The sequence below is a fragment of the Cricetulus griseus genome, assembly GCF_003668045.3.
Source record: "Cricetulus griseus strain 17A/GY chromosome 1 unlocalized genomic scaffold, alternate assembly CriGri-PICRH-1.0 chr1_0, whole genome shotgun sequence".
Taxonomy (NCBI): Eukaryota; Metazoa; Chordata; class Mammalia; order Rodentia; family Cricetidae; genus Cricetulus; species Cricetulus griseus.
This window is the reverse complement of record NW_023276806.1, coordinates 253403383-253416052: the sequence shown is the minus strand read 5'-3', so window position 1 is coordinate 253416052 and position 12670 is coordinate 253403383. Positions and strand designations below refer to the sequence as shown.

At 47.3% G+C, this 12670-nt stretch overlaps 1 protein-coding gene across 1 annotated transcript in view; it reads left to right on the top strand.

Annotated features, from left to right (window-relative positions):
- Kif6 (kinesin family member 6) overlaps window positions 1–12670 on the top strand; it is a 287668-nt gene that overhangs the window by 198823 nt on the left and 76175 nt on the right. Inside the window, exon 14 of the mRNA XM_035451464.1 lies at window positions 12546–12654. Coding sequence (XP_035307355.1) covers window positions 12546–12654 — 109 coding nt within the window. The remainder of the gene's footprint in view (window positions 1–12545; window positions 12655–12670) is intronic.

The following is a 12670-nucleotide window of genomic DNA, read 5'->3' as shown; positions in this document are numbered from 1 at the left end:
CTAGGAGCCCTGTGACTCGTAATTATAAGTTCAAAGACTAGTTGTTGTTAATAGGAGGAAGTCCAGCCGAGGGGCTTTCAGCCTGCTCCCTCTGAGTTCTTTATACCATGAGAGCCAATTATTGCCCAGTCTCCCCCAGAGCTCATTAGAGAGCCCACTGAAGTGAGAGGCAGCTTCCGGACCAGGCTACCAGCTACTTCAACCAAGGACATAAGCCAATGCACATTTTCTGCTACAGAAAATGCTGGTCTGGCTAGACTCTAGATTCTTCTTCATTATGCTATGCAACTCCTAGAATCTTTTCTTCCTCTTCCTGCCACATGGCACACTGGGGAGGTGAGGGCCCCATGCACTTGGCATGGTCTTCTCTTCCACAATCCAGTTCTGCTTCTGGTTTGAAGAAAAAAGGGCTCTTCCTCTCTCCCTCCCTTCCTCCTTCCCTCCCTCCCTTCCTCCTTCCCTCCCTCCCTCCCTTCCCCTTCTCTTCCTTCTCCTCTTCTTTTTATTCATCATGACTGTGTGTTTATTTTTATTTTTACTGTATAAATTCACTTTACTTCGTCAGTGTCCTATAAGGACGGTGGCATACAAGTCTGAATTGCCCATGGAGTATATTCACCAGACTTCTCCTTTCTCCCCACTCCTCCTGTTCAGTCACCTTTATCCCCTTGCTCCGACTTCCATGACATATACAAACATAATTTTATATACCTGTATAAACGCCGGATCCCTATGTGAGTCTGGCTGAATTCACTTACTGTGATTATCTCCAGTTCTGTCCATTTTCCTGCAAATGATACAACTTCGTTTTCCTTTAAGGCTGGAAAAATTCCCTTATGTATATATAAACCTGATTTTCTTTATTCATTCCTTATCCAGGGGCTGCTTGGGTGGCTTCCTTAATTCAGCTGTTAGTTTTTATACACAAGTGAGTGAAGAAACCTGTGAAGCCCTCCCTGATCCTTAGTTGCAGGGCTTTCTCTGTGGTGTCTGATTGACAACCCTGAACCCCTATGAACAGTAGTCTCCCCAGGCCCTTTCTCCTGCCCCCATCTCCACCCATCTACACAGGTGCTTGCTTTCGTTGGTTATATGTTGTCGACCACCTGTAAAGTTCAGACACAGAAAGTGTTCACACCACACTGTTCAGACAGAGCCTTTGAGTTCTGTCCCATGCTTACCATATATAATCCTTCAGAGACCTATGCCTGCTCCTTGGCTGAGCTTTCCATCCCACAGACAACCCTCTCTCCTGGTCTGCCATACCCATGCACACAGACCACAGACATGGGCACACATTTGCACAGTCACACACATGCATGCATGCACATGCACACAGTCACACACAGATACAAGTACAGGCCCATTCACTTCTGCTTCCCATATGAAAGTTAAGGACTAGAGGAGTCAAGCTCAAGATGATTTCTAGGACACACTTTTGTGGGGTTCTTCCTACATAAATGCCTTCAGGACCAACTAGCTTCCTAGGAAACAAGAAATCCATTTCCATACTCTCTCCAGGAAGCTGGCTTACTAAAATACCCAGAATGCTTCTGCAGAGAAGCCACCTTGGAGACAACATCCTCCAACTGCCCTGAGTAACACAGCCTCCCTCACTGTTTTGGTCTCCCTGGTCTCTTCTTCTTTGATGCCTCTTTGTAGTCAAGCTGTCATGCAGTCTGTTGTCCTTTTAGAATGTTTGGTCTCCAAAGGAGATGAGCCTTCACTCACCTCCATACTCCCAGCTTCACAAACAGGAAGCACTGTAGAGTGGCACTGGAAGTACCTGATGAAACAATTGATTAGACATGGAATAGTGGTCATGTAGCAAGATAATCCTTGCAGATACTTACAAACCGTGTATATAAAACAATACAAATGTCTGACATAAGGGAATAGACTGTAAGGAAGATATATTACGTAGCTATAAAAAGTAATATTCTTGAAGATCTTAATGCACCATAAGCAGGGTTATGAGATAATGTTGAATAAAATAAACAGGTTAAGGAATTGTGTGTGTGTGTGTGTGTGTGTGTGTGTGTGTGTGTGTGTGTGTGTGTGTTATCATCTTAACTATGTAATAAAACAGAGTACACCATGAACCGGGAGGACAAAAATACAGGAACTAAGTGGTTTTGGTTTTGCTGGCTTTTTTTTTTTCCAGCTTCTTTACATCATCTGTATTTGCCAACTTTCTGCAATAGGCTATCTATAGCTTAATAATTTTTAAAAAGTTAGTCAATGCCTTTGATATGTTTTTGCCTCCACAGGAAACTGAATCCTTTGGGGGTTTGACAGCTCAGCTCCTGCAGATTGCATAGGTCACACCCCTTTCTGAACTCTGTTGGCCAGTGGTTACACTCCTTCCAGAGGGTGTGGCAGAAATGCAGGCCATGGTAACTTCCTCTGTCTGTTGAGGAGGCACAGATGCCATGTACATATTCCATGCAGGCACACCAGTTTGCCCCTCAAAGGCGAGGACAGGACTGAAGATCTAAACTTTGGAGCCATTTGTTTGTGACCAAATGGAATTGTCTTCTGTTGAAAGCGAGGTGTGTCCAAGGCAGAGACTTACAATCACTGGGCATTTGGAAGAGAAGCCAGGAAGGTGAGGGGACATCAGAAAGGTGGTGAACCAGGGAAAGAAGTGCTTCAGGCAAGTGGGAGCTAGTCAGATGGGTGGGTCAACTGGTAGACCAGATAGACTAGATTGTTCTCTCACTGTAAGGCAAGACTACATCTCAGTGACTTATAATGAATGATATATATCTTCATTCACATTGTGTGAACAGTATGGGGATGGGCAGGCAGGAAAGCTGCCATGATTCCAGGCACATAGCTTGCGGGAGACTATACAGAAATCACTACTGTCACTCCATCCCATTGAAGGGAAGAGGACACAAAGACTCATACAGGGTTACAAATGGTCAGCCCATAATTACATGGAAGTCACAGTGATGGGGGCTCGGGCCAGCTGGTCATGTTATAGCCATAGTCAAGAAGCAAAGAGAAACAAGGATACTCATGCTGCCTAGTTGTTGGCTCTCAGCTTGCTTTCTGAAGTCTTACACTGTTCAGGGCTCAGTCTAGGGAATGGTGCGACCCACAGTGGGTTGGGTTTATTAATGACCAAGCCAATCCCCCACATGCCAACAGGATATAGATTTCTCAACTGAAACTGTCTTATCAGGAGATTCTAGGCTGTGGCAAGTTGATAAGTAAAAGCTAACTATCACAGTGCCTAACCAGAAAGTCACATCTGTTACCACCATTCATGGCTGACTGAGGGCATCCGACACGCTTCCTGACCATACTGCACACTGCATACTCAGAACTCAGCTAAAATAAGAACAGAAAGCTGACCACTGGCTTTAAAATGTTAAGGTTCCTATGGGTCTGGGAAGATGACTTTTGGTGGAATACATGGACAGTTTGCAACTCCTTTGAAAGAAAGAGATGGAAGGCTGTTGAGAGGCAAAAATGAGTCTTTTGTGGTATGTGGAAAGAATCAGAGAAGTAGAAAGAGAAATGGATGATAAATGAGTGAGCAGAGAAATCATGGGAGTATGTTACCTGAAGATAGCAATATCCCACTCTGCCCGTCCTACTGTGTGCAGTGAATATCCCACTGTGTGCAGTGAATAGTCTGCCCATCCCACTGTGATCAGTGATCTTTCCAGCTACTTTGGTGGTGGAGTCAAGGCTTATGAACAAGGATGCTCTAACCTTCCATTTTTGTAATATATATATATATCTATATATATCTATATATATATATATATATATCCCATTCATTAGGGCCTTTTAAAAAATGTGGATGGGGAACAATCCAAAAAGTAGAGGGGTTCCTTAGGCCAGAGAGGGGGAAACACTGGAAGGAAGTAGGCCTAGGGAGGCCTAGGTACCACAACTTGGACAAAGGAAGTGTTGGCCTTTGATAAAAATGATGCGTTCCATTGTTACCAGAAGGAAAGCCTGAGTGCTGGATAACCATATGAGCCCACAGGCAGGTGCTGTGGTGGGAAGAAGAGGAGAGGTGGTGGCTGTTGAATGAAAGCTGAGAACACAGAGGCTGTGGAGCCAGCCTGGGTGTTAAAAGCACTCCTTCTCCCTATACAACCCACAATTCCCAACTCTCTTAAGAGTCCTCCCACTGCGTTAAAATGGCTCCTGTATACTAAACAGCTTGCAGCGGGCGGGCTTTCGGATGACTTGCTGTCACCAACGATGATAATTATAACTCTTTCTTACACTTTCACTTTTGAAGTGTTTCCACATGTATCCATCCTGTCAGACTTTCAAACAAATGATTCACAGCTGACTGTGTATCGTAAAATTTATATGTAGAAAAAAATGCGTGAGAGTGGTACATACATTTCACAGTGGCATTTGTGAAAAGCACTTCCACCAGAGATGTCCCATCTCCAGTCATGTCCTCATCAACAGAGCTTGCCTGCAGTGCCTACAGTATTCCAGGCAGTGAACTCGGAGCTTATGCGTTGAGAGAGGCTGGGAGGTGAGGGGCTGTGGAAATGCATCACCCAGAAGGCAGCCAGGAGCTCTGCGATGGGTTCACTGAGGTAGCAGCTGAAGAGGAAGGAAGGCTGCTTTCTATTTAGAGGGTCAGCTACCTGTCGGGACACACAGGTCCTGCCACCCAATCCTGGGTATATAACTGGACACTGGCCCTTTGGGAGCCTCCAAATGGATGGAGTAAAGGTGGCCAGAAGCCCTTGAGAGCTCCAGGCCCAGGCTGGAAGTGGAAGCCCCAGCAGCCTCCTACAGATTGCTGACTTAGCTTCAAAATCCAGAAATGCCAGCAGGTCCCAGACTGCTTTCCAGGCTCAGTGCCCACGTCTGTCCACTGTCTCCTCTGGATGGTACACATGGGTACTTTGTCTTGGATGAGAATGTTTCCAAACATGAAGCCCCTGGAAGGACTGAGCTCAGAAAATGAGTGTTTTCTGTGGTTGGCCTTCTGTGGTTGTGTTGAGGGGTCTTCATGATGTCTTCTAGAAGCTTCCCTTCTTGCTGAGGCTCAGTGTCCACCTGCTTAGCATGCTAAGGCTTTCTTGCTCAGTGTGGGGAAAGTTGGAGACTGAGCCACAGGAGCAGGAGGATGAATCAGACATGGTTACTAAAGCAAAAGGAAAATACAGCTGGTCTTGAGCATGTGCCCCCTTAGTCCCAGCCAGCCTACCCGCTCTGCACTGCTGGGTCCCTGGAGAACGCCCATGGCATGTGTGACTCCTGGCACTAGGAGTTGGGAACCCATTTGATTTATTTAAATGTGGTGCCACCATTGGGTGGGTCTCCTAAGGTTTATGTGGCTTTCCACTTGACATTTTCCTTTTGCTCTCCTCTCTGGAGTCCTTGCCAAGCCTACTTACTGTGCTTCAGCCTGGCCCAAGCCCTCGCTGAGGATCTTCTAATTGCAGGCTGTCCTGTGTCATCATTCATGAGGCAACCCAGGAAACTCCAAGGAAGGTCTTCATCTGAGAACTTTAGCCCAGGTGATAGCAATGGTTGAATGCAGACCTTTGACTCCTAAGCCTTGGGCCACTGGCCTAGTCCAGAAATTGTCAATCAAAAGCAGGAGGTCAGTTAAATGAGTATCATCTGTGACCTTGCCAAAGATCTCTGTGTTCCTGACATCTGCAGTCACTTTGGCCGTGGCTAAGTGGTTTTTTTGTTGTTTTTTTTTCTTCTGCTCATCCTCAGATTCCAAATCCCACTGGACCCACCCAGCAACCCCTTAAATGGTAGCTGGGCGAGTCATGGCCCTTTCAAGGGAGCAGAATCATGGCAAATGACTGGACTTTCTACGGTGACCTCTATCACCCCAGTAGCAGGGAATGTAGAGAAAGGACTCCTTCTTTCTCAATGATTGGAGTGTTCAAAGGCAAGGATACCACCGAGGGGGACAGGACTATAGCAGGGATGATCCATGTGCCGGCTCCTGAAGTGACAAACAAAAGGCACAGAGGATACTTGTTAAATGCCACTTGTCACTTAATTGGCTCCTAATCTGGAAACTGCCTCTTGAAGGAAGCGCTTTTGAGGCAGAGCCTGCCCAAAGAGCCTGCCAAAAATGCCAAGGCTATAATTAGTTTCCCTGGCAGAGAATGCCGTGGGTGATCAGCAGCACTTCCAAGGGTATGAGGAAGGGGAGCCGCAGCCTAAAACTGAAGGTTTGTTCTCCGTCCTCTCAAGTGCCTCCAAAACATCCCTCCTCACCAAATCCTCTCTGTGGTGGGGAGGGAGGTAAGCTAGTGTCCCATATGCCCCTCTGATCTTCCTCAGAGATTGTCCACATCTGTGTGTGTGTGTGTGGGCACACGTGTTCACATAGGTGTGTGCATCTATGTGCAAGTGTGTAAGGTCAGAGGCAAATATGGAGGGTCTTCCTGGAGCTTACAAATTTGGCTGGGCTAGCTGGCCAGTGAAGTCCAGGGACCTGCCTGTCTCTACCTCTCAATCTCCTGGCTTTTATGTAGGGGCTAGAAATCCAAACTCGGGTCTTCTTGCTCACACAAGCACTTTTTCACGTGTAGAGACACACATGAGCCTTCTTCTCAGCTCTAGTCCCTGTCTCTTTGAAATCTCAGCCCTTCCACTCTCCAGGGCATTTGTCCAGGGCAGCATCAGGGGCTCCTTTGCTCTCCATTCCGAAATAAATTGTTGACTTGTCCTTCCCCACCTCCCGGAGTCTTTGGCTGGGGCATCATTTCCTCAAGGTGAGATTCTTGAGACTGATGAGTAACCAGCCATCCATTGGGTCTTCGTAAGGCCCCTGAATTTCTTGTCTCGTGTCTCACCTTGACAGATTGTTTCCTCCCCTCCCATAGCCCTGCTTCAATGCTTATCTAAGCCTCCTCCTTTCCATTCCCAGGTCCATTCTTCTAAGTTAGGCAAACACAGGGATGGAATTTTCTAATTTTTCACAGCAAGATAGTCATATTTATTTCATGCAATTCAACAAGTATTTAGAAGTTTCCTTGTCTGTGGAACACCTTGCATCAGGGGCTGGAGAGATGGCTCAGCTGTTAAGAACATTGGCTGCTCTCCCAGAGGACTTGGATTTGAGTCCCAGCACTCACATGCAGCTCACAAGTGCCTATAACTCTACTTTTAGAGGATTTAGCGCCCTCTTCTGACCTCTTTGGGAACTGCTCAGGTATATACACATCTGCATAAAACACAAATAAATACTTAAAACCTTGTGTTTGATATCATACAAAGGTATATTCCATGCTCGCCTGTGACCTACTTACCTTGTACTGTCATAGTTTATTGTAGCCATTCTGTTACTGACCATTTTAAAGTTTCCTAGCACTGAACCAAACACTCCAAACCCTCTCTCCCTCTGGAAGCCACCTCCTTCTGTCCTCTACCTTTCAACACTTCCTACTGGTCTTCTCTTCCCTCTCTTCAGTCAGAGAGAACCGGAGCCCTGTATGAAGACATGTCTCCCAAAGAAAATATATTTTTGGCTCTCTATGAACAAAATCGCTTTTCAGCATGGGTAACATAAGCCTTCATCCTTTTACTTTGGTCAATGTTGAAGCAATAGCTTAAGCAGTAGTCTGTCCTGTGAGAACAGCCAGGAAAATAAGCTGAGGTCCACATGCCCCAGACTAGAGGAAATCAGACAGCAAGCCCAAGACAGAAGCAGAGGTTCCCCACAGCCCTGGTGTGTTCTTTCCACCCAGTTTCCGTGGGACCCTATGTGAGCATTGGGAGAGCTTCCAGATGCTCTGAGCAATACTATGTAGCAAAATAATCAATTTTAGGATGACAAAAAAGGAGAACATTAAGAAGGAGGCAAGAGGGCTGAGAGATGGCTCAACGGTTCAGAGCACTGGTTGCTCTTCCAGAGGACTGGGTTCAGTTCCCATCACCCACATGGTGGCTCACAACCATCTATAACTCCATTTCCAGGGGATCCAACACCCTCTTCTTGGCCTCTGTGGGCACCAGCCATGCATGTGTTACACAGGCATACATGCAAACAAACACTTAAAATAAATAAATGTTTAAATAAAAAGAGGGTAGGGGACCAGTGTGTAATAACTGAATGTCCTCAAAAATCAGATGCCTTCAAACCCCCAAGACCACTGTTAAGCATCCCTTAGTGGCTGCTGTTTCCAGTTAAGCACTCTTAATCACTATGAAAAGTGGAGCAATGTTCTGTCTTCGGAATTTGAAAATCTTTTCCAGCTAACCACCTGAAAATGCAGAGTTGTGTTGGGAGACACTCCTGTCTGGTTTAAGTGGTGCTGTGGCTCACCAAGCCAGGAGGCTTCTCATAGCCATCCACATTTTCTGCTATTTGGTGTTGGGACCTATGACCTATAATCCCCTTACGTGAACAAAGATCTAGAAACCATGCAGGCCAGAGCTCAGTGTACTGAGGAACTGAGTATAAAACCCTGGGATGGATACCAGGGTAATTCTGTGTGTTGCAGATCCTGTTAGCTGTCAACCAACTGTAGGGTTTCTCTTTGCTGTTCCTGAAATCATGGTGCTTCCAAGCTGTATTTGTGTAAAAGCTTCTTGGTCTTGGGGTTCATAGCTAAAAGTGAGCTATAAGACATGGTGATTTGTAGTAGGGAGAAGCATGTTGAATTTCAACTTCATATCCTATAAGATGTGAACCTACCCTAGCAGCATGGTGGTAGAGTGAAGACCAGGGACACATGCATCAGATAGCCTGTGGTGTCACAGTGTGCCCTACCAAAACAAAAGCCACGGGTTGGGTGTGTGTGGGGTGGGGGGACAGCTGTAATCTCAGCCCTTAGAAGGCTGAGGCAGGATCATGAATTCAAAATCATCCATATATGTTGATCTCCAGCACAGCATATAGCCCAGGCTGGTCTTGAACTCCTTATATATCTGAAGATAACCTTGAACTCCTAATCTCTCTTTCCAGATATTAGGATTACAGTGCAGGTGTGGGACACCCTTTGTCTTCCCTTCCCCTGGGATCTGGAACCTCTTCCCAGACAGATGCTGCACCATCCTGGAGAGCACTTCCACCTCCCAACAGCTTTCCCCACTCTCACAGCAGTTACTTTTCCCTGCTTCTCGCTCTCTAGTCTAGCAAGCTGCAAAGCAATTATCAGTCCTCTTCTCTTTCTCCCTGGCTAGACTCTGAGCATTTGAAACATCACCATCAAAGCCTCAATCTACCTGTCCAATTACACATCTCTGTTGCATGCCTAGCACCGTGCCAAAGATAAATAAACACCTCTCGAGGAAAGAAATGGATGCCTGTCCCCTCAGCAGGGTGAGCTCTCAGACAGTCTTGCTCTTTCTCATGCATAGGATGTGTGTTTAAGGCAAGAGCTGCCCACAGAAGAAAGATTCCCTAAGCCCAAAGAGGAAAAGCAAAGCAGAGAGGACTCTTCCTGAGAGTAAAGTTGTTCTTTAATTTGCTGGATGACTCCTGGTTGAGTCTATCTGTATAATCTGAAAAGAGGTAGATATAGTATGGGGGCTGCAGGAGGAAGGCTGAGATGGAAATGAGGCTCTCTGTCTGTCTGTCTGTCTGTCTGTCTCTCTCTCTCTCTCTCTCTCTCTCTCTCTCTCTCTCTCTCTCACACACACACACACACACACACACACACACACACACACACACACACTTCTTGTAGTGTCCACCCTTCAGGCATCTGCAAGAACATTTGCTGGCATGCTGCATACAATGGCCTTCCTGGAAGTCTCTGCAAAATCCAGGCCTGGCTTCCCCTTTAGATAAGATGTTGATGTCGGCTACCCCACTGTCCTTGAAAAGCTAGTTGCCCAGTTCCAGCTGTTAAACACCTGTGTCCACCCAGCCATGGTTACCACAGTCAAGCCACCCAGATTCCAGAATGAACTCTCCAGGATGATGGGCACACTGGTGCCATCTTCCAGGTGGTGAGCCCAAGCATGTCCATGTCTTTTGAATTATCCAGTCTTCAAAAAACAATGATTCATATTTGCCATGTTTGACCAGTGGCTCCAAGTTTCTTAGAAGAATCATCTAGATTCTTTAAGGATGTGCCCTCCATATCATTCCTGCTCCCACAACTCCTCTCCAGGAACCCAGAGGCTGTCCAGATGATTACAAGTTCTCCCCAGACTTGCTGCCTCAAGAATGCCATGGACATTCATAAAAAAGAAGGCAGGAGCTGGAGCAGAAAGGACCAGGCCCTGAAGCTCCTTTTTCACTCCAGCCCTGCTACAGCCTGAGGAGTAGAAGCCTCAGGGGAAGGCAGCCTGAGGCTCCCACAGAAAGCTCCGGTGTGTTGTCTGTGGAGCTAAACTCTACTGCATGAAGCATAGTGTTACAGTTGAGCATAGCCTGGAGACAGAGGAGAGGTCAGGCGCCACTGGGGAGATGCGCCCCATGTGAATATCTCCTGAGCACTGATGAGTCTCACACCAACCAGTTCCCACCAGATCCAGGAGTGTGGGGGACAGATGGAGACAGAAATGAGCCATGACTAAAGAGGGTGGGGTGCCATGCACATCACCATCCAGACATTCCTCCTGCTGCTATTTTTATCACCGCAATCATAAAATTGGTGTCAGATGGGCTGGTCCAAGTTCCTCAAGCTGAGGATAGGAGATAGTGAACTTCTTTCCAGGAAGGAGGGGTGCTGCAGGAGGCCCTTAGGAATGTGCTTCTCAAAGACCAGGCTTCACCATGAACCTCACCAGCCCTGGGCTGTGTTCCTATAACCATAACAACAGGCTCATCCCACCCTCTTTAGTCCTGGCCCTCTGAACTCAACACACACAGAGTCTTCTGAATGCAGACTGTGAACCAAACATGAGGAGTCCGAGAAAGATATGATCTGTGGCCCTGGAGGGGTTTGTGTTTCAGTGAAAAGGAGTGCCATGCGCAGAGATGGTGTCTGCTGGACTGTCAAGGGTGTGAGACTAAGGAGCCTGGTGCAGGGAGGCTCTGGTCTCTGTGGGCTCAGGGGAAGCTCCAGGTAGAAATGACAGTTAGCTCCGACTCTTCAAAAATCAGCAGAGGGGTTGGATAAATAGAAGAAAAAGAGCCTCTGGGAGAGGGGAGTGTGAAGGAGAATGACATTTTTTTTTTAATTAAAGAGTGCTGACCTAGTATGGTTCCTCAGCCAGATGAGGAACAGTAGGATGCTGCCCACATGCTGGACATCTCTCAGAAAGGATGGCAGGTGTGGGCACTCCCTACCCAAGTCAGGTCTGGGCCTATGCTACTCCACAGAGGCTAAGGCCATGTCATGATAAAGTCAAGTCAGTCAGGCTTCTGTGTCATGTCCGTCCCCCTCGCCCCTCTTCCCGGGGAATTAGCTTCTTAGAAATCATATGACCAGCAGTCTGCTAATCTGACTGAAGAGCTCCGGTGTACCCTCCCCATCCCCTGCTGCCACCCCCCCACACACAACCCTGAGCTGTAGCTCTTCCTCCCTTGGCCTCTCCCCTCCCCCCAAGCTATACAAGTTAGCACTACCATTTCAGTAAACTGTCTTTAGAAGTCGTCTCCCAGGTCATTCATACCCACATATCCAGCTCCTCAGCATCCTGAGACTGCCAGTGCACAGGTGCTGATAAAGGTAGGGCGCCCACAGCCTAGCATGCACTAACCCTGGGTTCCTTTCCTAGCATAAGCCAAGTGTGACACACACCTGTAACCCAGGACTCGGGCGGTAGAGGCCCGGGTTGGGAGTGCATGGCCTTACTTGGCAATGTAGCAAAAGCAAGGTCACCCTGAGCTACACCAGATCCTGTCTCAAAAGACAAAAGCCTGTAGATGTATCCAAAACCAATGTAACTGAGGTATCCCTGAGGGACCCAAATACACACCTGCATTGACCATTGCCTTGGAGGCTGCTCAGGGTGGAAGCTGGTGCAAGAAGCCACCTGTATCCTTAAAGGGCCTCCTTTCTGAAACTAGGCTCCAGAATCTCTGCTGAGAGCAGAGCCAAGCTATGAGGGTTGGCCTGCAAGTGGCCATGGCACAATAGGGTGTTAAAGCTGGACGCAAACTAGGACCTCCCACCATGGGCTTTGGGGCGGAACATGTAACTAACCTCTAGCTAATGACCAAGACCCTCTTCACCAGCCACAGGAAGTAAGGCTGGATTGTTAACTAGGAGCTAGAACTAAGAGCAGAACCTTCTAGATTCTGTAGCTCTCAATCTGGACTCTTAATTTGTGTTACTAAATGCCTGGAGATTCAGAGAGAAATTTAATGACCCAAAATGGGGCATATGGAGAAAACAGGAAGAGCTGTGCCACCAAGAGATGGCAGGAAGTGGATTTGCAGATGTGCTGGCTATCTGGGGCTTGGAGGCCTGGTTCTCATTTCCTCTGACCAGGCATTCCAAGCTCCACCCCCACCCCGTGAGTCATGTCTTCTCACAGCCTCCTACCACCTGTCTGGCCACAGCCTCTGGGCTATAGGCCGCTGGGAGCCAAGGCCAGCTTTATGGCCTGAATAAAGTGGCAATGAAATTAATGGCATCCTGTTGATGTGACTAAAGCCATTCCCCTGTGTTTCCAAATAGGAATGAGAGAGGAGATGTCACTGGGATGCCAGGAGGCTTTTGAAATTTTCAAGAGGGACCATGCTGACAGTGTCACCATCGATGACAATAAGCAGATTCTGAAGCAGAGGTAAGATCCAGTCAGA